The sequence below is a fragment of the Chiloscyllium punctatum genome, chromosome 52 (assembly GCF_047496795.1).
Source record: "Chiloscyllium punctatum isolate Juve2018m chromosome 52, sChiPun1.3, whole genome shotgun sequence".
In the NCBI taxonomy this organism is placed as follows: Eukaryota; Metazoa; Chordata; class Chondrichthyes; order Orectolobiformes; family Hemiscylliidae; genus Chiloscyllium; species Chiloscyllium punctatum.
The window spans coordinates 13,155,287-13,181,260 of NC_092790.1; the positions used below are offsets into that span (position 1 = coordinate 13,155,287).

Genomic DNA, 25,974 nt, shown 5'->3' on the forward strand with positions numbered 1-25,974 from the left:
GTCTACTTGGGTGGCCATTTTAAGGGATCTATGTACCTGCACACCAACATCCCTCTGTTCCTCCACACTGCCAAGAATCCTATCCTTAATCCTGTACACAACTTTCAATTTCGACCTTCCAAAATACATCACCTCGCATTTATCCAGGTTGAACTCCATCTAACAGCACTCAGCCCATCTCTGCATCCTGTCAATGTCCCGCTGCAGCCTACAACAGCCCTCTACACTGTCAATGACACCTCCAACCTTTGTGTTGTCTGCAAACTTGCTGACCCATCCTTCAATCCCCTCATCCAAGTCATTAATAAAATGTGTGAAAAAGTTAACCCTCAAGTCACTTTTAAATCTTTCCCCTCTCACCCTAAACCACTGCCCTCTTGATTTGGACTCCCTGCCTTGGGGAAAAAAGACCTTGGTTACTCAACTTATCCAAACCCCTATTTCTGTAACAATATACATATGAAACATCAAGGACCACTTAATCTGACTCTAGCCTTGGATTGGAAGTGCACATCTAAATCGTTCTTCAATGTGATGAGGCTTTCTGCCTCTCCCACCCTTACAGGCAGTGGGTTCCAAATTCCCTACCACCTTTTGAGTGAAAATGTTTTCCCTCACATCTCCCTCTGAACCTCCTGTCCCTTACCTTCAATCTATGCACCTCCCCCAGTCATTGATCCCTCCTTCAAAGGGGTGGGGGCGGTTTCTTCCTATCTACCCCCCTCATCATTATATGTATCTCAATCATGTCCCCACACTCTCAATCTGCTGTGTTCTAAGGAAAACAACCCCAGTCTGTCCAATCTCTCTCCATCACTGAAACTCTCCAGCCCCCAAAGCAACATCCTGGTAAGTCTCCCTCTGCATGCTTCCCTCGTGCCATCACATTGCTCTGACTGATCATGTCAATTTGTGGAGAGATGCTTAAAAACTCACTGAAATGGCGATATATTTGCTGTTCAGGAGAGACTCTGCCTGCTGGTTAGAAACAGCACAATGCTAATTGCCCTCTTGACTTTTGCTGATGTTGGTGATTGTGTGTACGGTTCTACAGTGGTTGGAGTATTCCCACTAAATCTCTTCACCATCCTTACAGAAAATATATTCAACTGGGGTCAAACAGAGTAGTTTAACAAGGTGCTGTCTCCCTGCACTACCTTATTTCCAGTGTGGGCACTCAACTCTAGGACTGACACAGGGATGCCTGTGATTAAAGCAAACTGTTAGGCACTTTTCTAAGGCAGGAGTTGTTGTGTTCAGTAACAAACAGCACTCTCACCATACAGTCAGAGAGAGTCACAGAGTCACTGAGAGTCAGAGAGAGACAGAGGGTCACAGAGAGGCAGGGAGAAACAGAGAGAGACATAGACACACACAGGGACATAGAGTTTTTAAGAAACACAGTCAAACAGAGTCAGAAAGAGGCACAAAATCACAGTGTCATCGAGATTAATCGACAGAGTTAAAGCAAGTCATAGACAGGCAAACAGAGAGAGATAGAGACCCATAAAGAAAGAGACCTCGCGGTTTGTACAAGAACAATCGACATAATCAGAGAATTAAAGCAAGCCATAGATAATCAAACAGTTACAGAGAGAGATAGATGTATAGAGAAGGGGAGAGACTTCGCGGTCTGTACAAGATACCTCACTGGGAGGGGGGAATCTCTCCTGTCCCCCTCCACCCCCCAATAACCACCATCCTGACCCTCGGGGACGGGACATGTTGACACAGTCCGCTCTCCCTCGGCGCTTTTCCTTCCCGCGTGGCCCCGGCGCCATTTTAGCTTCAGGCCCCGCCCCCTCAGGCCCCGCGCGAGATGGCGGTTAACGGCCGCCTCGTGCCCCAAGTGACCGTTAGCAGCTGCTTCAGGGGAAAGACTCTTTAAAGGGACAACCCTTTCAGGAGAGAGAAACAACAGGGCCGGCTCCGGGACTCACCAAACTCAATAATAATGACAAATACACACACAGACAAAGAGGTGGGAGTGAACAAGAAACTGTGCGGCGGCACATCAAGACCAAAGGCCACTCTCCCGAAGGACGGCTGCCCCCGGACTCGAATCGTTGACTCCGCTTTCTCTCTGTCTGTCTCTGGACAGATGCTGCCAGACCTGAAGCACAAACAAGGTCCTCGGGGGTGAGTCCGAGTTCAGGATCCTATTAAGGTTCGGTTGGTGGATGGATGACAGTGTGGGAGGGTATACAATGGGATTAGAAGAATAGAGACCGAGACTGTTTCCTAAAATGGGGAAAGGTTTCTGAAATCTGAAGCACAGAGGGACTTGGGAGTCCGAGTTCAGGATTCTCTTCAGGTTAACAGGCAGGTTCAGTTGGCGGTTAGGAAGGTAAATGTAATAAAGAACAAAGAAAATTTACAGCCCAGGAACAGGCCCTTTGGCCCTCCAAGCCTGAGCTGATCCAAATCCACTGTCTAAACCTGTCGGTCAATTCCTCAGCATCTGTATCCCTCTGCTCCCCACCTACTCAGACATCTGTCCAGAGGCATCTTCAATGAAGCTACCTGCCTGCCTCTGCCGGCAGTGTGTTTTAGGCACCTACCACCCTCTGTGTTGAGTAATTGTCACGTATATCCACCTTAAACTTTTCATCTCTCACCTTGAACACGTCACCCTGGGAAAAACTTATCTCTCTATTCCCTGTCTATACCCTTCAAGATTTTGTAGACCTCAATCAGGTCCCCGTTCTAATGAAAACGATCCTCACCTACTCAGCTTCCCTTCATAGCTAGCACCTTCCATATCAGGCAACATCCTCGTAAACTTTCTCTGCCCCCTATCCAATGCATCCACATTGTTTTGGTAATGTGGCGACCAGAACTGGACACAGTATTCTAAATGTGGCCGAACCAATATCTTGTAGATTTTTAACATGACCTGCCAGCTCTTATACTCAATACCCCATCCAATGAAGGCAAACATACCATATGCCTTCTTGACCACTCTACCCACCTGTGCAGCAACCTTCAGGGTACAATGAACCTGAAATCCCAGACCTCTCTGCTCATTAATTTTTCCCAATACTCTTCCATTTACTATATAATTCGCTCTTGAATTAGACTTCCCAAAATGCATCACCTCACATTTACCTGGATTGAACTCCATCTGCCACTTTGCCACCCAACTATCCAGTCTATCTATACTCTCCTGTATTCTTTGACAGTCCCCTATGCTTTCTGCTACTCCACCAGTCATCTGCAAGCTTGCTGATTAGGGGCTTCGGCACTGATACCTGTGGAACACCACTGGTCACCTTTCTCATTTTCAAGAAACTGCCTTCCAGTACTACTCTGTCTCCTGCTCAACCAGTTCTTTTTCCACCTGGCTAGAACACCCTGCACACCATGTGACTTCACTTTCTCCATTAATTTACCTTGGAACCTTATCAAACGCCTTACTAAGGTCCATGTGTATGACATGTACAGCTTTTCCTTCATCTAACAACTTGGTCACTTCCTCAAAGAACTCTATTAAGTTGGTAAGGCACGAACTCCCCTGCACAAAATCATGTTGCCTATCACTGATCAGCCCATTCTTTTCCAAATATAAGTAGATTTTTTCCTTCAGTACCTTCTTCAGCAACTTTCCCACCACTGACATCAGGCTCACTGGTGTGTAGTTACTCAGAATATCCCTACTACCCTTCTTGTACAGGGGGACAACATGAGCAACCCTGCAGTCCTCTGGCACCTCACCTGTGTTTAATTTTCCCAACATTGACTGGGATACACTTAGTGCCAGAGGTCTGGATGTGGCGGAATTTGTAAGATGCATTCAGGACAGTTTTCTAGAGCAGTATGTCAATAGTCCAATGAGGGAAGGGGCCATATTGAACCTGGTGTTGGGGAATGAGCCAGACTAGGTGGTAGAAGTTGCGGTGGGGATTCCTTTGGGTACAGTGACCACAATTCTGTAAGTTTTAGTATACTCCTTAGACAAAGATGAGAGTGGTCCTCAGGGAATTGTACTAAACTGGGCCAAGGGCAATTATCTCAAAATAAGGCAGGAGCTGTGAAATGGGGATTGGATACAGCTATTTGACGGGAAGTCCAGATTTGATGTGTGGGAGGCTTTCAAAGATAGGTTGAAGATTGATAGCAAGGGATAGGGAAAACAAGAATCGTGAACCATGGATGACAGGAGAAATTGTACAACTAGCCATGAGGAAAAGGGAAGCGTACATAAGGTCCAGGCAGGTAAGAACAGAACGGGCCCTGGAGGAATATCAGGAGAGTTGGACCAATCTTAAACGAGGAATCAAGCGGGCTAAAAAGGGTCACAACATTGCTTCAGCGAGCAGAAGTATGGAGAATCCCAAAGCCTTTTATTCTTATATAATAAGCAAGTGGGTAACGAGAGAAAGGATTGGTCCACTAAAGGATAAGGAAGGAAGGCCGTGTATCAAACCTGAGAAAATGGGGGAGATTCTGAATCATAACTTTGTATCAGTGTTCACGGAGGACAGGAACATGATGACTATTGAGATCAGAGGTAGAAGCTTGATTACTCTGGATCATGTTGAAATCAGTAGGAAGATCTGTTGGGGAGATTACAGGTTATTAAGGTGGACAAATCCCCAGGACCGGATGGGATTTATCCCAGGTTGCTAGGGGAGGCGAGAGAGGAAAGAGCTGGGGCCCTGACAGATATCTCTGTTGCACCGGGTGTTCTTCCTCCAGACTTCGGGTGGTTATGTTAATGTACAGATTTGAGACAGCCGAGGAAATCCCTTGTGGACTCCAACCTGTAAAGCCTGTCTCTTGTTTTATCCTGGAGATCGTATTCTTTGGAAGTCTGGAATAAAAACCTCTTATGCACAGTTTAGTTTAATTTTAGTCATCCCCTTTATTCACTAATAGCATCACTGTTACAACATAACACTGATACCTATAAGCTAAACTAATGAGTCCTAATAACCTAGGAGAGTGGGGTACCGTCTCCAAGTGCCCCAGCAGGCTATTCCAATCTACTGTCACAAAGTGTCTGCTTTTATACAAAAGTTCACAAAAACATTGCATGTTCTTAATTAGACAGATAACAGTGAAAGACAATAATTCGTAAGAAAGTAAAAATAATTGACAGATCTGTGTGTGCTTGACTGATCACTCCTACAGGCCTTGAACTATCCATCAGATAGGAAAAACATACCTAGCTGAGTTAAACATCTGCTCGTGAAATAAGTTCCTATAAAGAAGTACCAGTCTAAATTAAGTGGGAGATGTCATAAGGTAACCTTGCACAGCTCGCATGTCTGATATCATTGTTTTACAAAATGGCTTCTTAGCAAAGAAGGCAAATTTTTGACCATAAAATGGCTTCCTGACAGATTGTATCAGAATCTCTTCAATGTTAGGTTTAGAATAATTTTAAGCTCGGAGCAGATTCCTGCTTTATATCTTAAGCACAGAATCCTTCTGTACCTGAGGCTGAAATGTTACTGCAAGGTTGTATTTAAAATGAATAATTAGCCTCGAATTAAACACTGTTTGCAAGATTGTGATTCAAATTCAAATAAGACATAAGATCTGATTAGTTAAAATTGATATTTGGGGCAGTCTGTAAGGTCTGTAGAGTGGTCTGCAAGAACAGCAAGTTAGTTAAAGCTTCATTAATATTACCACTTGCAGAGTTTGTATTTAATAACTGGTAATGGCTACTCAATAGCATCATAGAGACCCGAAATGCAGTTAAATTCAATCTATAGCAGATAAGCACCTAAGTGTTAATTTTCTACAGGCTCCAATAGCCTCAGCACTAAAATGGTCTCTCCCTCTAGTGTCCTTTTGAACTCTCAAGTCAGCAAAGATTTTTTTCTCTCTGCCCCGCTTGCAAGGGTTAATAAGAATCCATTCTAATTGGCAGCATCCTGCCGTTAATTACAAATCTTTTGATAGTACCGAGTTCCGTTTCAGGGTCAGAATCAAACACTCTCACTAATTTCACAAGGGAACGGCTGTGAATGGTATCACTTGGTGTCCTGTTCACACAGATTCACCGATGCTAAGGCAAATGGTCTTAATTGCCTTCCAGCATCCTGTTATCATTTGGTGAGCACAGATGTTGCTATCTTCTGCATTCTCTGAGATCCCCCCTTTTTCTGAGCCTTCCTGCCTGTCTATTTTGTCATGCAATAAATGTGTTCTATAATTCAGCATTATATTTTAGTCCAAATATTAAAAGATAGGTATTAAGGCTATAGACTTTCTCATTCCCTTGTTTTGTTATTTCATGACAACTACTTGGCTTATACCAGTATTCTTAATCCATTCAGTCAATCTGTATTCTTAACAAGTCAAGTGCCTCCTCTGGCGAGTCATCGTATGGAGGAGCAGAGCTGAAAAATACTGGATTTCAGCATGGAAGTTTGGACATGGGGGTAGAGGGGGAGACATGGGTCGATTAATCAGATTCCTCTTTAACTTAGGTGAAAAGCAATGTATGGTCCCTTTCATGCATAAGTGGACGACAATGTATATTCCTAGGATGAGACAAAGGATTATCAATACATCCCACACGATATTCCATCCAAACAGCGACCATAGCCAGCAAGTAAAACTCCATCCACGTAAATTGGATGACTGGTGGGCAGGTACCTTCCCTGCATCTTGACCCGTTTTGTTGATAACATCTGTGTCATCCAAAATATTATACTGGGCCTCATCCTAAACGGCGCCTCATTCTACATTGGGTGTCAATCTACATTGTGCCTCACTAGAGACTGGGCCCATCCTAAATTGGGACTCCCTATAAACCTTGCCACAACTTAACCTGGGCCTCATCCAAAAGTGGGTCTCGTCACAAACCAAGCCTCATACTAAACTAGTCCTCACCCTAAACTGGACCTCATCACAAACTAGGCCTCACCCTCAGCTTAGCCACATGACAAACTATGCCTCAAACTAAACTGAGCTTCATCCCAAATTGGGTATGACACTACCGTAGGCCACATCACAAAGTGGGCCTCACCCGAAACTGGACTACATCCCAAACTGAGCCTCACCCTAAAATGTACCACATACAAAACTGGGCTTCAACCTAAACTGGGCCAAATCCCAAACTAGGCCTTACCCTAAACTGGGCCACATCCAAATTGCACCTCTATAAACTGGGCTTTATTCTGAATTGGGACTCAGCCTAAAATGGGCCATATCCCAAACTGGGCTTCACCCTAAAATGGGTGAAATTGTGGACTTCAGATGCTGAAGATTAGAGTCTAGATTAGTGTTGCTGGAAAAACACATCAGGTCAGGCAGCATCCGAGGAGCAGGAAAATCGATGGTTGGGTAAAAGCCCTTCATCAGGAATGATGATGAAGGACTTTCATCATCGTGCCCCTCAGATGCTGTTTGACCTGCTGTGCTTTTCCAGCACCACTCTAATCTAGACTCACCCTAAACTGGGCCATATCCCAAATGAGGCCTATCTTAAACTGGGCCACATTCAATTTGGGCCTCACCCTAAACTGGGCCATATCACAAACTGAGCTTCATTATAGACTGGGACACATTCTATGCTGGGCCTCACACGAAACTGAGCCTCATCCCAATCTGGGTCTCACCCGAGACTAGGCCTCACGCTAACCGAGGCCACATCCCAAATTCAGCATCGGCCTAAGCTAAGTCACATCCCAAACTGTATCTCACTCTCAACTGAGCCACATCCCAAACTGGGACTCAATCTAAACTGGGCCACATCAGAGACTGGGCCACACACTCGACGAGTCCACATGCCAAAGTTGGCCTCACCCGAAACTGGGTCACATCCCGTACTGGATTCTCACTCTAAACTGAGCCACATTCCAAACCAGGCCTCACCCTAAACTGGGCTGCATTCCAAACAGGGCCTCACCCTAAACTGGGCCATATACCAAACTGGGCCTCAACTTAAACTAGGTCACATCCCAAAAGGGGGCCTCACTCTAAACTGGGCTGCATTCCAAACAGGGCCTCAACCTAAACTGGGCCACAGCTCAAACTGGATCTCCCCTTGAACTGGGCCAGATACCAAACTGGGCTTCACCCTGAACTAGGCTAGATCCTAAATTGGGCACCAACATAAATTGAGCCACATCCCAACCTGGGCCTGACTGTAAGGTGAGCCTCACAGAAGTTTTTTTTTTCAGATTGTAATTTTGTCCTAAATGTAAAGTGCACCCATTCTTGACCTCCTCCTACATTGTGCCTAATTCTAAACAGGGCCAGATGTGACACTTGGCCTCATCCTAAATTGGGCCAGATATATGGCGACCTTTAAGCGGCATTTGGATCGGTACATGGATGGGTGCTTTAGCTCGGTTAGAAGTTCGGCACAACATCGTGGGCCGAAGGGCCTGTTCTGTGCTGTATTGTTCTATGTTCTATTACACTGGGCCTCATCCTAAATTACACCTCATACGAAGCTGGGTATCATCCAAAATTGAGCTTCATCGGAGACTGGGCCCATCCTAAATTGGGACTCACTATAAACCATGCCACAACTTAAAGTGGGCCTCATCCAAGAGTGTGTCTTATCCCAAACCAGGCCTCATACTAAACTACACCTCATCTTACACTGGGACTCAGCCTAAACTGGGTCACATCCCAAATTGAGCCTCACCCTAAATTGGGCCACATCACAAACTGGTCCTCAGCGTAAACTGAGTCACCTCACAAACTGGTCCTCACCCTAAACAGAGGCCCATCACAAACTGTGCTTCAACCTAAACTGGGCAACTTCCCAAATTGGGCTACACACTAACAATTGGCCATATCCCAAAGTGGGTCTCATTCTAAACTGGGCCACATCTGAAACTGGGGCTCATCCTAAACTGTAACACATGTAAAATTGGGCCTCAATCTAAACTGGGCCACAGCCCCACTGGACAGCACCCTAAACTGGGCCACATCCCAAAGTGGGCTTCAGCCTAAGCTGGGCCACATCTTCAACTAGGCCTCACCCTACATTGGGTCACATCACAAATTGCATTAATTATAGATTGGACACATCCTATATTTCGACTCACACTAAACTAGATCACATCCCAAAGTGGGCCTCGTGCTAAACTGGGCCAAATTCCAAGCTGGGCCTCACCCTAAACTCAGCCACATCCCTTCGAGAGCCTCACCCTAAACTGGGCCGCATCCCAAACTAGGCAACACAGTGATGGGCGGCACGGTGGCACAGTGGTTAGCACTGCTGCCTTACAGCGCCGGAGATCTGGGTTTAATTCCCGCCTCAGGCGACTGTGTGGAGTTTGCACGTTCTCCCCGTGTCTGCGTGGGTTTCCTCCGGGTGCTCCGGTTTCCTCCCACACTCCAAAGATGTGCAGGTCAGGTGAATTGGCCGTGCTAAATTGTCCGTAGTGTTAGGTAAGGTGTAGGTGTAGGGGTATGGGTGGGTTGTGCTTTGGCGGGTGCGGTGTGGACTTGTTGGGCTGAAGGGCCTGTTTCCACACTAAGTAATCTAATCTAATCTAATCTAATCACCCTAAACTGGGCCTCACTCTAAGGGGAACCTCCCACACATTTTGTTCAGATTGTAAACTTATCCCACATGTAAAGTGGGCCCCTTTCTAAATTTGGCCTCACCTAAACTGGACTTCATCCTTAGTTGGGCCTCATCCTAAACTTGGTTAGATGTCACACGGGGCCACATCCTAAATTGGGCCGGATATAGAACATAGAACAATATCGCGCAGAACAGGCCCTTCAGCTCTCAATTTTGCGCCGACCTGTGAACTATTCTCAGCTCATCCCCCTACACTATTCCATCATCATACATGTGCTTATCCAAGGATTGTTGAAATCTCCCTAATGTGGCTTCGTTACATTGGCTGAGTTGACTACATCAGCAGGTAGGGCATTCCACACCTTTACCACTCTCTGAGTAAAGAACCTGCCTCTGATATCAGTGTTAAATTTATCACCCTTAAGTTTATAGTTATGCCCCCTCGTACAAGCTGACATCATCATCCTCGTAAAAAGACTTTCACTGACTACCTTATCTAATCCTCTGATCATTTGGTGTGTCTCTGTAACATTCAATCTGTAACATTCTTCCAAACTGTCCACTACTCTACAGACTTTAGTGCCATCTGCAAATTTACTAATCCATCCACCTATGCCTGCGTCTAAGTCATTTATAAAAAATCACAAATGGCAGTGGTCCCAAAACAGATCCTTGTGGCACACCACTAGTCACCGGACTCCAGGCTGAATATTTTCCATCAACTACCACTCGCTGCCTTCTTTCAGAAAGCCAGTTTCTAATCCAAACTGCTAAATTGCCCTCAGTCCCGTGCCTTTGCATTTTCTCCAACATCCGACCATGTGGAACCTTATCAAAGGTTTTACTGAAGTCCATGAATATCACATCAACTGCCCCACCCTCATCTACATGCTTGGTCACCTTCTCAAAAAAAATCAAATGAGGTTTGTGAGACACAACCTGCCCTTGACGAAACCATGTTGACTATCTGAAATCAAATTGATGCTTGCTAGATGATTATAAATCCTATCTCTTATAATCCTATCCAAAACCTTTCTGACAACAGATGCAAGGCTCATTGGTCTATAATTACCTGGGTCACCTCTACTGCCCTTCTTGAATAAGGGCACAACATTTGCAATCCTCCAGTTCTCTGGTACTAAACCTAAACAATGATGACTCAAATATCAAAGCCAACGGCTCTCTTCCCAGAGAATCCTTGGATAAATCCCATCTATGCCAGGGGGCTTATCTACTTTCACTCCTTCTAGAATTGCTAACAACTGTTCGTAACTAACCTCGATCCTTTCTAGTCTAATATCTCGTACCTCATTCTTGTCCTCTACAATATTCTCCTTTTTCTGAGTGAACACCGATGAAAAATGTTCATTTAGCACCTCTCCGATCTCCACAGGGTTTCACACTCAACTTCCCACTTCTGCCTTTGACTGGCCTTATTCCTACGCTAGTCATCCTTTTATTCCTCACGTACCTGGCGAAAGCTTTTGGGTTCTCCTTTATTCTTTTTTGCTAAAGACTGCTGATGTCCTTTCTTTGCTCTTCTTAACTCTCCTTTCAATCCTTCGTAGTGGATCTGTAACTCCCCATCACCTCACCTGAACTATCTTGCCTCATCAACACATCAGCCTCCTTCTTCTGCTTAACAAGAAATGCAATTGCTGTCGTAAACCACAGTTCCCTTACCTTATCACTTCTTCCCTGCCTGACAGGGACATACCTATCAAGGATACGCAATATCTGTTCCTTAAGCCAGCTCCACATTTCCATTGTCTGCATCCCCTGCATTTTGCTACCCCATTCTATGCATCCTAATTCTTGCCTACTCGCATTATAATTGCCTATACCCTATCAATAACTCCGAACCTGTGGCATGTACCTATCCCTTTCCATCGCTAAACTAAACGTAACTCAATTATGGTCACTCACTCCAAAATGTTCACCTACAACTAAACCAAACACCTGGCCTGGCTCATTACCAAGCCCCAGATCCAGTGTGGCCTACCCTCTTGTCAGCCCTTCGACATACTGTGTCAGGAAACCCTTCTGTACACATTGGATAAAAACTGATCCATCCGAATTACTAGAGTTATAGCATTTCCAGTCAACATTGGGGAAGTTAAAGTTCCCCCATAATGACCACTTTGTTCCTTTCACTCCTCTCCAGAATAATTTTGGTAATCCTCTCTTCCACCTCCCTGGAACTCTGCAGAGGCCTATAAAAAATCTCGAAGCAGTATGACCTCTTGTCTCCTGTTTCTAAACTCCTCTCACACGACCTCAGTAGACGACTCCTCGTGAAAAGTTCTTTCAGCTACTGTTATACTATCATGACTAAAATCAGTTGAGGTTCTACGTACACTAACCCTTATGCATCCGGCCCTCCCAGCATGCTCTGCTATTTGAATAGAATCGGTTCCCTACTTTGTCACCGAGCATGTTAAATTTAGTGACTTTGTCTGTGTTCCATATCCTCCTGTGATTTTTGCCTTGCTGGTTGGAGGTTCTGCTGTTGCTGCTGTTCTCCAGATCACTTTCCTGCTTCTGTTTGCTGTTTGCAAACTCCATCAGAAAGAACGAGTTCAGGACATCTCCAATTCCCAACCCAGCAGAGGTCAGTTTTTGCCAGAGCACGAGAGAGACAAAGGAAACGTTTCCTTGTACAGCAGCTGGTAAAAGTAGGGATCGGTGCTTGGTCTGCTGTTGTTTGTCATATATATGAAAACGATTTGGGAAGCATGGTCTGTACATTTGCAGATAGCACCAAAATTGGTGGTCGAGTCAGCAGTGAGGAAGATTATGCAAGATTACTAAGAAACCTCAATCAATTTGGTCAACGGATTGAGGAGTGGAAAGTAAATGCAAGTTCAAGCATTTTGGTAAAACAAAGAAGGGCAAGACTTATATACTCAATAGTAGGGGCTTGGGTAGTCTTAATCAGCAGAGAGACCTAGGGGTTTTGTTACATAGTTTTATGAAAGTAACATCACAAGCAGACAGGGTGGTTAACAAGGTGTTTGGCATGTTTGCTTTCATCGGTCAGAGCATTGATTCCAATACCTTTCCACCTGTCCCTCCTTAGTTCTGATGGAGTTTCACACTGGATTTGAAAAATTAGCACTGGTTCTCTCTCTCCTCACAGATGCTGCCAGACCTGCTGAGTTTCTCCACTGCTCTGTATTGGTCTCAGATCTCCAGAATCCTGCACGAGTTATCTTTCGAACTTAAAAATTGTGTTCTTTGATTCAGATGTCAGCGGCTCCACTTCTGGCGATATTGTGTATTCTGTTGTTCAAGCAAAGAGGAAAGAAGAAGGTAATATGTGTCAAAATAGCTTTGCATTACTCTGTCAGAAAGGAAACACAAGATCATATCTTCTAGGAATGGGCTCCATACGGCTATAGGAACAGGACTAGGTCATTCAGCCCATCAAGTCTCTTCCAGTGTTCAACAAAATTGTGGCTGATCTAATTATCTTCAACTCTTACTTTCTCCCCATAGTCCTCAATGTTCCTTTCTGGTTAAGAATCTCAGCCTTGAATATATTTCATGATCCAGCCTCAACTGTCCTCTGATATAAAGAATTCCATAGATTTGTTCTCCTTGGCATGAAGAAATTCCTCCTCACCTCCATCTTCAATGGGTGCCCCCCTTTGTTCTGAGACAATGCCCTTCTGATCCCAGACTCACCCTTACAAGGGGACACAACGTCTCTCTGAATCTCTCCTGTCAAGTCCCTCGAAGAATCTTCAATAAGGTTGCCTCTTCTTCTAAACTCTAATCAGGACAATCCTAACCTACTCCTTCATTGGACAGGTCCAAACTAGTTCCTCATTAGACAGTCCCTCTGTAGCTGGGATCATACCTTCTCTGAACTGCCTCCAATACCCAGCTTATCATTCCTCAGATATGGACCTCCAAACCTTTATCCCAGGTATGGTCTGACTAGTAACTTGGACAGTTTTAGTAGAAGCACCCCCACGTTTATACTGCCCTCTCTTCGAAATAAAGGCCGCATTCCATTTGCCTTCCCTACACACATTGGTGAGAAGAGGCAGTCGATTTTTGGGGAAGACTAGGGAAGTCTGAAGCATAAAGTGGCTTGGGAGTACTTGTTCTAGATTCTTTGCAGGTTAATAGGCAGTTTCAGTTGGCAGTTAGGAAGTCAAATGCAATGCTAAAATTCATTTCAAGAGGGCTAGAATACAAGAGCAAGGATCTACTGCTGCTGCTGTATAAGGATCTGGTCAGACTGCAGTTGAAATTTTATGAACAGTTTTAGGCCCTGTATCGAAGGAATGTACTGGCCTTATACGAGGATCAGAGGAAGTTTACAAGAATGATCCCAGAGATGAAGGACTTGTCAAATTAGGTGCAGTTGAGGATTCTGGGTCTGTACTTGATGAAGTTTAGAAGGATGTGGGGTGATCAATTAACTTACAGAATACTGAGAGGCCTGGATAGCGTGCACATGAAGATGTTTCCACGAGTAGGAGAGACAAGGACCTAAGGGCACAGTCTGAATTGAACGGACGACCCTTTAGAACAGAAATGAGGAGGAATTTCTTTAGCCAGAAGGTGGTCAGTCTGTGAAACCCACTGCAACAGAGGACGGTGGAGATCAAGTCATGAAGTGTCTTTAAGACAGAGATGGATAGATTCTGATTAATAAGGGCATCAACTGTTATGGGTAGAAGGCAGGAAGATTGGATTGAGAAAGATATTATCCATGATCGAATGGCAGAGGAGACCTGATGGGCCTAATTCTGCTCCTTAATCTTATGATCGGGTCTCACCTGCTGAATTTAAACACCAGCTTTTTGTAATTCACGGATGAGGACTGTCAAATCCCTCAGACTCATGGCTTTCTGCAGTCTTTCTCTATTTAAATACTCTTCAACTCCTCTGTTCTTCCTGCATCACCTTATATTTCTGCATGTTATATTCAACTTTTTTTGCCCATTCACTTAACTCCATTTTCATGGCATACTCACCACTTGCAATCCCATCTATTTTTGCATCACCTGCAAACCAAGTAATCGCCTTACCAACATGATGTGGAAGTGCCAGTATTGGACTGGGATGGACAAAGTTAAAAGTCTCATAATATCAGTGTATAATCCAACAGGTTTATTTGAAAGTAACATCTTTCAGAGTGCTGCTCCTTCATCAAGTAGCTAGTGTCCCAAATTTTTAACTTTGTCTTACTAACAGTGAGCGCGAAACTGTGATATCATAAATCAGAACAAAAAAACCATCAGGTCCACTGGTGTCCTTCAGAGAGAAATCCCCTTCCCTACCTAGTCTGGCCCTGCATGTGACTCCAGACCCTCAACAATGTGGTTGACATCGAACTTTCCTCGGAAACAATTAGGGATGGGAGCAGTAAATGGTGGGTCCAGTCCGTTGTTGTTTTACTGTATATCAACGCAGAATCCAGTCATTGGTCTGCAGTGCTGTTCAAAGTGATATGAGATTCCTCGCCGAACTTCATCATTCCCTTAATCTGTGATGCATTCTTTCAGTGAGATAACGTAGTCCAACACATCTCCACCTAACACAAAGGCTTTGTCAAGCATACCTGTACTCCCCAGGGATATCTGGAATTGAATGTATCAGTCAGATAGTGTGGGTATGTTGGGACTGACTGTAGCCAACTTCTTTCTTCACAGCTTGACATCAATGCAGCCCCTTGTGCCTTTCTTCCCAGACCCTTGTGCAGCCCATTTCTGTCCAACTCCCCTTCCCCATTGAACCTACCTCCAACACATTTCCAGGCAGTTAAACCCCAACTACTTAAACCCCAAACCCCAGTTACACCCAAACTACTCGCTGGGTGAAAAGGTTTATTCTTTATGTTTCGTCCCCAAATTGCTTTGTTTCTATAAATCTATGAGGCCCCGACCCACTCACTCTCAGTTTTGTTCCTTTTGTCAATAGGAACAGCTTCTCCCTATTGACTCTGTCCAACCCCTGCTCGCGATTTTGAACACATCCCTCTCTCTCTGCTTCTCCAAGGGAGCATAGTCCAGGACATCTTTCAGTATCGTCATCGTTGGAGTTGATCGTCCCTGGTGCCTGGTTCTTGTAAGTCTATCACACAAGCTAACTTTCCATCCACTGACTCCACCTACATTTCCCACTGCCTCAGGAAAACAGCCAACATAATCATAGACTCCTCCCAACCTGGCTACACTTTATTACTTCTGAAGAAATTTGAATATAGATAACAACAGAAAAAGAATACAACCCCAACCTCTCCAATCTCTCCTGATAGCTACAGTTCACCAGCCCTGGCAACATTCTAGTAAATCTCCTCTACACTCTCCCCAGAGCAATGACATTACTCTTGATATAGCTACCAGTGCCTCATATAGTTTCATTATTACTTCCCTATTTTCGTATTTACCCCTCTGCCAATGAGGGACAGCATTACATGTGCCTTCTTAACAGCCCCTTCTTTCCTTAGAGACCTGTACACTTACATACTAAGATCTCTCACTTCTTATTTTCTTGAAATGTTTGGGGATGGAGGGGGGGGTGGGGGGTCAGGCCTTTTCCATAACAGATTGGGGCTGTTTGCAAAAGTTATTCTGTAGTTCTGATTTGGGATTTGGTTTGTTGGACTCGAAGGCAGCAAGTGGTAAGTCTTAGCGTCTTTTGTTCCGAACGTTGAATTTAATTGGTTTAAACAGTGCTTGGAAAAAGTGAGGACTGCAGATGCTGGAGATCAGAGATTAGAGTGTGGTGCTGGAAAAGCAGTGCAGCTCAGGCAGCATCTGAGGAGGAGGAGAATCGATGTTTTGGGCATCAGCCCTTAATCAGGAAACAGTGCTTGGGATAGCAAATGCTCTTTTGAGGTAGAAGAAGTGACTTCTGGGGGTGAACTTCAGATTTTTGCAAAAAGTGATAAAGACCAAACTGCGGGAATTAGCAGACATGCTGGAGCTCAACCTGCCTCCATCCACGAGGAAAAGGGGGATAATGAGAGTAATAGCTCAACGCTTAAATTTGCTGGAAATGCGATCAAAATCTTTCGGGATGGCTAACATTGAATTGAAAATGCAAAAACTCGAGTTAGAGGCAAAAGTCAAGGAAAGGGCAACGGAAACAAAATAGTTTGAATTACGATTAAAAGCAGAAGAGAGGGAGAAGAGAGAGAAAAGGAAAGAGAGGAAAAGAAGAAAGAGGGAGCTTGATCTTTGGAAATTGGCACTTCGACAGGAGTTCAAAAATTCACTATCTGAAGTAATGACAACTCATGTGTAAGAGCAGAGAGTTAAACCAGCAAGACTGGCATCAGAAATGGCTGATGATTGAGTCGATCAATAAATCAAATTTGGGCTGCCAAAATCAATTTCAATCCATGACGGATAATAATTGTGGATAAGAGAAATTCTCACATGGAAAGGGAAAAGTAGATCTCTAGAAAGGTCAAAAGGATGATTTACTACAGGGTAAAAAGGAAAACCTTGAAGGGGAAAGACAAGTGAAACATCTCTGGTGTTTTCAATAAAGTAGGCCACATGAAAACAATGTTGATGGGTGAGGAAAAGCACCAAGAAGCCAGAAATCAGGATAAGCCAGTGAATTTTGTTGGAGGTAACAGAGAGCACTGCGGAGATGAGAAAGCTGCACCAGAATGTACAAGCTGGTTGGATGCTGTTTATGGAGGAAGTGCCAGATCTTCTTAAACCATACACTGTGAAGGTAAAGTTTACTCGCATAGACCAGAAGCAGCAAGTAAAGAGGTAACAATATTGAGAGATACAAGGATCCTCTCAATCTGTGATGCTAAAAGATGAGGATATATGTCCCTCTGAAGGACTATTGCCAGAAAAGGTATGAGTAACGAGAATTCACATTGACATAAGAAATGGTCAGTTGTAAAAAGAGAGGTTGGTGTCGAGTGAAGAGGGGAGAAGTCATAGTAGGAGTATTGGACAAACTTTCAGCTCTGGGAATACAATTTGTCCTTGCTAATGATGTTGCTGATTCACTGGTGGGAGTTGAAAATGTGTTGCTGGAAAAGCGCAGCAGTTCAGGCAGCATCCAAGGAACAGGAGAATCGACGTTTCGGGCATAAGCCCTCCTGAAGAAAGGCTGATGCCCGAAACGTCGATTCTCCTGTTCCTTGGATGCTGCCTGACCTGCTGCGCTTTTCCAACAACACATTTTCAGCTCTCATCTCCAGCATCTGCAGTCCTCACTTTCTCCTCACTGGTGGGAGTGCCGACTGTGGTTGAAAAACCAATAGAAATTCAGGCAACTGGACTACTGCAGGACACACATCCTGGGATATTTCCTGATTGTGTGGTAACAAGGTCATGAAGTCACCAGTTAAAGCAGGAAAGATCAAAGAGTACAGATAAGAAAGTTGAAAGGAAATTAGCAGAGAACCTGTTTGATCAGATAGTTGAGACAAACATGGAACAGAGATGACAAAGCGGACACTTTAGCTCAGGGAAATTAACAGAGTTACAGCAGAAAGTTGAAAATTTGAAGCAATTGTATCAAAAGGCAAACACAAAACGAATCCAAATGTATCCCTGATTGTTATTATCTTAAAAATGATGTCTCAATGAGGAAATGGAGAACATCACATTCAGGCAGATGAGAAATGGGCAGACATGTATCAAGTTGTATTGCCAGTGGTTTATAGAAAGGACATGTTGCGAGTAGTGCGTGAGCTACCTGTATAGATTGTCTGTTTGGAATTCACATTATTTAACTGTCATCTCTGTACGTGACAACTATTCAGTAAAGGATTAATTCTGTCCTTCTCAGTCACAGATAAACTCCATGTAAATATGCTTCATCCCGGTTGGAGAATTTGAGCTGTGTGCAGAGGCTGAACAGGCTGGAACTGTTTTCTCTGGAGAGTGACCTTATAGAAGTTTATAAAATCATAAGGCGCATGGAGAAGTGGTGGAGCCAGGGAAAATTACAACAGTTAAAAGGCATCTGAGTGGGTATAATGAGAAAGCCTTAAAACGTGTCCTTTAATGCTTAGACTAAATGTAATGTTGAATTATAGAACACAAGAAAATAAACAGGGCAGGCAGAGAGGCATCAAGCCACAAAAGGGGGAAACTAGGATGTGCAGAAGATAAAAAAAACATCTGTTCTCGCCAAGTGATAACAGGATGCTCTAAAGCAATTAAGAATATTTGTCTTAACATCAATGAATCTGTGTGAAAAGGATACAGTAATAACATGCACTGTTGTTAACTTATGAAATAAATGACAGTGTTTCACTGCGATATCGGAAACTTTGTATCATCTCAGAAGCACGTCAAAAGCTTTTTAATACACGGTCAGGTCCTATCAATTTTCATGGACTCTGATTACGTGTGTGTGTGTGTAGAGGGAGAGAGAGATGAATGTTTTGAATTTATTTGCATTTTGGGACTTTATAATGATTTCGAGTAGCCATCGCCAATTATGAAATGCAAACTCTAAAATGTAATATTGATGAAGTTTTAACTTACTTGGTGTTCTTACACGCCAGGACTGCCCCACTGTCAATTCTAACTCATCAGATCTTCTGTCTTCTTTGAATTTGAAACAAAACCGTGAAAAGAAAGCATGTTTAGTTTGAGACTAATGAATCATTTAAAATGTAACTTTTCAGCCTCAGGTAGAATGATTTTGTATTTAAGATAAAAAGCAGGAGTCTGCTCCGAGCTTAAAAATTATTCTAAACCGATCATTGAAGAGATTCTGATACAATCCGTCAGAAAGCCATTTTATAGTCAAAGCTCGCCGTCCTCGCTAAGATGGCATTTTGTAAAACAATGATATCTGACATGCGAGCTGTGCACGGTTACCTTATGACCTTTTCCACTTAGTTTAGACTGGGACCTCTTTATGACAGGGATTTACCTCACCAACAGGCAAGGACTCGGCTGGATCGGTTTTTCCCACCTGATGGATGGTTGAGGGCCTACAGGAGTGATCAGTTAAGTGCATACAGACCTGTTAATTAACTCCTCTTTCTTACGAATTGTTGCCTTTCCACTGTCTGTCTAATTAAGAACATGCAGTGATTTTTGTAAACGTTTGGAAAAAGGAAGCCTGTTTCAGACAGAAGAGTGGAGTCACCTACGAGGGCTCTTAAAGGAAGAGCTGGTCTCCTACTTTTCTAAGATTTTAGAATCTCAGCTAGCCTAGCTTATAGGTGTTAATGTGGGGTTGAGATTAAATTTTACATTACAGTGTGGAAACGGGCCCTTCGGCCCAACAAGTCCATACTGACCCGCCGAAGCGCAACTCACCCATACCCCTACATTTACCCCTTACATAACACTAGGGCAATTTAACATGGCCAATTCACCTGACCTGCACATCTTTGGACTGTGGAAGGAAACCGGAGCACCCGGAGAAAACCCATACAGACATGGGGAGAAAGTGCAATCTCCACACAGTCAGTAACCTGAGGTGGGAATTGAACCCTGGTCTCCGGCGCTGTGAGGCAGCAGTGCTAACCACTGTGCTACCCAAGATTTGAACCCGCGACCCCTGGTTTACAAGACCAGTGCTCTAACCCCTGAGCTACGGAGCCGGCGCGTTGTAACAGTGATGCTATTGGTAAATAAAGGGGAAGGCTAAAATTAAACTAAACTGTTTGTAAGAGGTTTGTATTCCAGACTACAAAGAATATGAGCTCCAGGATGAACCAAGTGAGGGTCATAGGTCTGAGTCCGTAAGGGATTCCCTGGTCTGTCTCAAATCTGTACTTTAACAATATGAATAGGAAGGGTTTAGAGATAGATGGGCTAAGTGCTGCCAAAAGGGACTAGATTAGGTTAGGATATCTCGTTGGCATGGACAAGTTAGACTGAGGGGTCTGTTTCCATGCTATACGTCTCTCGAACTCGACGACTCTTTGGTAACTCTTGCCCGGTCAGTGAACACAGTTTCCCTCCATCTCTGTACTTCACCCCTCCTTCACGGATAGTTGTTGAAACAATGGCCTAATTGTCTATCTTCATTGTAACTTTGAAAATGCTCTTAATAATTGTAGATTTCAATGCTGTTCCTGAATGTCTATTTTGGATGAGGACTCAGTTTATCTATCTCCAACATTGTTGTGGAAACGTCAATGGGCTACATACCTTTTGTTTGTTAGAGGCAGCTGGTCACTCCTTGCTTTGAACTGAGGAAGTATTACAGTGTCTTAGTCCCTCAGGTGTTTTTCTGGAGGAAGACACAGGAACACCACCTGAAAATCAACATGAGGCTAGTCTGGCAAGATTGAACTGATCATTGTCACATTCATTGCATCTTCATTAGGATGTGTGTTGGTTTTTTTTCTTTAAACTGAGTCAGAAGCACAGATCTGATTCCATTATTCCCCTGAGCTGCTCCTTGTCTGGGGATTGTGTTTGTTTTTCATGTGATTCAATACCAATTGATTTAGAGATGCTGGTGTTGGACTGGCGTGTACAATGTTAAAAATCACACAACATGAGGTGCTTCCAAATAAACCTGTTGGACTATAACCTGGTGTTGTGCGATTTTTAACTTGATACGAATTGAGTGGGATCCAGAAACTGAGCAACAACTGCCCAGCACCATGAATGGGAATACTCAACCACCAAGATGCTTACACAGTTCAATATCCAACTACCGATTGGAAAGAGGAAAAACAGCGCTATTTCTAATGTTTTTACCAAGACCCCCGTGTATGTCCTTTTACTAGAGTATCACAGCTGGTCCACACAACCTCTAGGAATAGCAGGAAACAGAATTAAATTAAAACAGGACTCAGAGGATTGCAAATCACAAGAAAGTCCCACAGCAGCTTCTTCCCGCTCTGCCTCCCTCAGCAGGCCCACACACAGTCCGAGAAACGCCTCTCTCTTCCCCCCGGCCCGCTCACTCCAAGTTCCGGGACCAGTTCCTGCTCCGCTCGGCCTCTTACAAACAGCCCCCGGTTCTCCCTGAACTCACCCCGAATCGATCACGGTCTCGGAGCCCCCTCTGTGTCCCAGGCTCCCATCCCGATGTGCTGCTGGAAGGAGTCTGCTGATCTCTCCCTTCCCTGGGCGCTGATCTCTCCATTGCGGTCTGTTTCAAACAAACCTCTTGTATTCACTGAGTAAATGCTCCTCAATGGCAGCGCTGGGGGAGGGCCTCGCGCATGCGCTCCTCTGCTCAGGAACAAGTCAGTTTTGGGGAGAAAAGGTTCAGTCCCAGATACAGTTGAGGCTGGAGTGAGCTTTTCCAACATCACTCTAATCCAGAAGTATGCTCTGAAACGCCAAGGCCGCACTCTCTATGGATTCGGCGGCTGATCATAAAGCGACCCTTTTCCAGCGAACCCAAAGCCTCTTTTCAGAGCCACCCAAACCCCCAATAGAGAGCGGAAACCTGAGGACGGGGAAGGCAGCGCATAGGGAGAGCACAGTGTGATGTTGCCAGTTATTTCACATATATCGCGATTTTCAAATTATTTCGATTCCAAAAATGTACTAATACCGTGTTTTGTGGTATGGCAGCGAACATTTAGAGTGGTTGGTTCACTTTGTTGCTGTTTACCATGGCTAATGATTTTACCATGGCAAGTATTCCTACAGTATATAGATAAGCTATTCGGCCAATCGAGACTCTACTGTTCTGCAACCCGGACAGTCCATGTAAAGAATCGCGTCGTCATTTGTAATTGTAAGACATAGCAGCAGCATAGGGCCATTCTGCCCATCTAGTTTGTTCTGCCATTCGATCATGGCTGATATTTCTCAAACTTACGCTTGTGTCTGCTCCCCGTAACCTTCGTTGCTCTTTCTGGTGAGTACCTGTCTAGCTCAGTAATAACATCAATGCGTACTTGGCTGTCCATGCCATGAATAGGAATTTGTAAAAACTTATTTTGGAACCCATTGCAGTATTCATATTTCCAAGGCATAATCTTCGGCTCAGTTTTGTTTCTGGGAGGCTGGGGACATGTTATCTTGCTCGTTCATTCCACCTGCCCGTTCAGGCAGCGATACCGTTGAGGCACAACAAATTGTGTTCGGGCAAATAATTCGGGATGAAATCAGACTGTACTGATAAAGTGTGGTTCTGTAATTTTATCCGTGTACACTTTATTAACTTTTAAGGTGTTTCAATCGCGGTCTTTCGATTGATTCATGGCAGATTCGGTTGCTCATCCAGAGAGAGCAGGAAGCGATAGGGGACATTCATATTTATCAGAAGTTAGCATTTCTACTTCATTAGTTAGCATTTGCAACTAATGAAACTTCATTCAGGGATTGCGGAATGTATGAAATTATAGTAATAAGAAATGTGATTTTAAACACCAAATCTTAGTATTGGGTTAGATATTTCTGGCAAATCCCCATCTCTTCATTGACTCCGTCTGCGTTAACATGGTTTGTGGTGAGGTGGAGGCAGGAGAGAAAGGGAAAAAGTGGCTCCAAGAGATCAACGGCTTATTTTCAAATTTGAAAATGCCTGCCATCACGTATAAAAGAGCAGAACGTTTCACAGAGGAGAATGCATGAGCACGTACACGTTGATTGCTTTTTCGATTACGAAATTAAAGTTCAGACAATCTCACTTTACCCCATTCCCGCCTTTACAGCTGAAAAATGCCTCACTGGTGTTCAATCTGCTCGCTCTCTCTCTCCAGAGGCAGAGGATAAAAGACTGAATATGAAGCGAGCAGAGAAGAAAGCGCAGAGAGTCAGGGACCGTTCCTTACTAGATACTACTTGTGCAGTACTGACTCGTTAGTGCACCATTCTTCCTACTGCACGGAAAGGCAATGTGAACGTAATGAGGTCAAACGCGATCGGGGATGTTCGTGCCACCATTCTAAACTCAGGATATCCAAATAAATGGAGCGTGGAAATAATTAATGTGCGGAACAAAGGCGAGGGCTCTCCCCGTTAAGACAAAAATAATCAATCTGACAGCGAGTTTAGCCCCTTTCACAAATGCTGTAAATGGCTCTTAAAAGAGCCTTTGGGTTGTCAGATTCAAGAAGAGACTTCACTTTTTAGCAGATCCAGCAGCGGAAGTTTTCTTGGGCAGCAGCACGGCCTGGATATTAGGCAGCACCCCGCCCTGAGCGATGGTCACCCCTCCCAGCAGCTTGTTGAGCTCCTCGTCGTTGCGCACGGCCAGCTGCAGGTGCCTGGGGATGATGCGGGTCTTCTTGTTGTCCCGGGCCGCGTTGCCGGCCAGCTCCAGGATTTCAGCCGTCAGATACTCCAGCACCGCAGCCAGATAGACCGGCGCTCCGGCACCCACACGCTCAGCATAGTTACCCTTTCTCAGGAGCCTGTGAACACGGCCCACCGGGAACTGCAGGCCAGCCCGGGAAGACCGAGACTTTGCCTTGGCGCGACCTTTCCCGCCGCCCTTTCCTCTTCCAGACATGACCAAAATCTCACAAACACTTCCAGAGAGAATGCTGGACTCCGCCCACATTGCGGCCTCTTATACCTTCGGGAGGAATGGTGTGGCGGCCATTTCTGATTGGTCCCATTGTTCTGCCACTCCTATTATGGTGTCAATTCCCAATCAGATATCTGCCTCATTCCCCAATCCGGAGAGGGCACGGGGAGGAGGGCGGAAAGAACCAGCGCCAAATCATCAACCGCCTTCTTTCCAATTTGAAAAGCCCGCCAAAACATTAATACTCATGTTAATTTACTTTTAGTTTACAACGGTGTACTTCACACGGTCTTACTCTCGCAAATTCGCCCACCTGTATCTGTCCATTTTTGATCTTGAGAGTGGGTTTTTTTTAAAACCTTGAAAAGAGGCTGAAACAAAACAAGCCAAACATTAGTGTGCAACCTCTTTTTTCACTTCACATTTCAATAACACCCCGGTCTGCTGATAAAGCAGCACACAGCATTCTTCCGGCTCAGTATCAATGATTAGACGATGTTTTAAAGTTGTCCTCCTTTGTCAGTCTCTGTCAGATTCAACAAAAATCTCCAGATTTCACATTTCAGTCCGGCAGCTGTTTTGGTGTTCTCTCGGTTCACTTTGAAAGCCTCTTACTGACAGCAGAAAATGCTTTGCCTTTCGTATTGTGAAAAATCGGATTGAATCCGCGCACTGTCATTGTTTTAAAAAAAAGGGTAAAATCTATCAATTCGTGGGACAGGAAGCTGGGGCCACTTCCGTTTGATTTACCAGGGTTAAAAGAAGTGTTATCATTCCATCAAGGCCTTTCGCAACTTGAACAACTAAGGTGAAAAATGACTCCATATCGTTTCATCTGCTCTCTCTCCAGAGTTTATGAAGTCGTCCCGACCCCCATCGTCAATTTGCAACGCATTTATAAAAATGAATCACCGGTGCTTAATCTGCTGTCTCTCTACTGACAGGGGAAGGGGCTGTTTACGATGTATTTACATCTCCACACCCCCTCATTCCTGTCTCTCAAAATTGTAAAGCAATTATACAACCGAATGCAGTACGAAAAGTTAAAATACCTTAACAAGAAGCACATGCAAACTAAAACAAACAGTTCTTTCTAAAAAACAGGTTCCGCCGTCTCGCGGAAGTTGTAGGTGGCTCTTAAAAGAGCCTTTGGGTTGTGGATGTGTGTTTGTTTCAGTGCAGTGCGGTCCTTCACTTGGAGCTGGTGTACTTGGTCACCGCCTTTGTGCCCTCCGACACGGCGTGCTTGGCCAGCTCCCCGGGCAGCAGCAGCCGTACGGCGGTCTGGATCTCCCGGGAGCTGATGGTGCTGCGCTTGTTGTAATGGGCCAGGCGGGAAGCCTCCCCCGCGATGCGCTCGAAAATATCGTTGACGAACGAGTTCATGATGCTCATGGCCTTGGAGGAGATGCCGGTGTCGGGGTGAACCTGCTTCATCACTTTGTAGATATATATGCCATAACTTTCTTTCCTAGTCCTTTTCCTCCTCTTGCCGCCCTTCGCTGGCGCTTTCTTGATGATTTTCTTCCCGCCCTTCTTGGAGGTTTGCTGAGCTTTCTTCTCATCAGCCATAGCGCCACTCACTGTCAGTCACAGAATAAAGGAAAGCGGGCTCAGAGTTCCCTCTTTATAGACTGAAGGCGTCATCAATGCAAATGAAGAATGCGGTAAACCTTGATTCCCGATTGGGTAGTTTACACTGACATATTTAACAAAATCGCAGTCTCTCTGATTCGTTTGTGTGGGACCCAATGTGGATCAGTCAGGATCTGCAAAGAAATGTGAAGTGGATGCTGATCCTGTTCCTGTCAGTCTGACTGAGGGAGATTTGTGTGTGTGACACAGCAAGTGACTGTGGTATTTGCTCGTTGTGATGATGTGGGAGTGGAACGGTGTGTTTGCAGCTCCGCGTGTCTGTTTCTGGTCCTCTGTATGGGCTGGAATTAACGCTGAACTTGTCACTTTGTGAAAAAAAACTTCAATCCATTTGAAATAGTGATTACATTTGTTGTCAAGTTACACGATCAACTGGAACCTGACCGTGAATGTTTTCGACACTTGGG

At 44.6% G+C, this 25,974-nt stretch overlaps 2 protein-coding genes and 1 long non-coding RNA gene across 4 annotated transcripts in view; all 3 read right to left on the bottom strand.

Moving 5' to 3' along the window:
• Positions 1-4,394: 4,394 nt before the first annotated feature.
• The window catches only part of LOC140470765 (uncharacterized), a 186,550-nt gene continuing 164,970 nt past the window's right edge, over positions 4,395-25,974 (bottom strand). The window contains exons 2-5 of one of the 2 annotated variants that reach the window (XR_011956660.1): positions 21,458-21,529; positions 20,620-20,726; positions 18,994-19,056; positions 4,395-12,787 (exon numbers count right to left, since the gene is read on the bottom strand). This is a non-coding gene — a long non-coding RNA (uncharacterized lncRNA). Of the gene's footprint in view, positions 12,788-18,993; positions 19,057-20,619; positions 20,727-21,457; positions 21,655-25,974 lie in introns of those variants that run through there. The other variant, XR_011956659.1, reaches the window with a different exon arrangement.
• Positions 23,275-23,944, bottom strand: LOC140470699 (histone H2A-like). Its single transcript, XM_072566720.1, has one exon. It carries the CDS (start codon positions 23,942-23,944, stop codon positions 23,504-23,506), a length of 441 nt encoding a protein of 146 aa, XP_072422821.1. The 3' UTR covers positions 23,275-23,503.
• Positions 25,064-25,483, bottom strand: LOC140470550 (histone H2B 1/2-like). The gene has a single exon (XM_072566633.1). The coding sequence runs from the start codon at positions 25,481-25,483 to the stop codon at positions 25,103-25,105; it is 381 nt and encodes a 126-aa protein (XP_072422734.1). The 3' UTR covers positions 25,064-25,102.

Bases quoted from the DNA above. Each gene is read 5' to 3' on its own strand.
- LOC140470699 (XM_072566720.1), bottom strand. From the start codon at position 23,944: ATGTGGGCGGAGTCCAGCATTCTCTCTGGAAGTGTTTGTGAGATTTTG.
- LOC140470550 (XM_072566633.1), bottom strand. From the start codon at position 25,483: ATGGCTGATGAGAAGAAAGCTCAGCAAACCTCCAAGAAGGGCGGGAAG.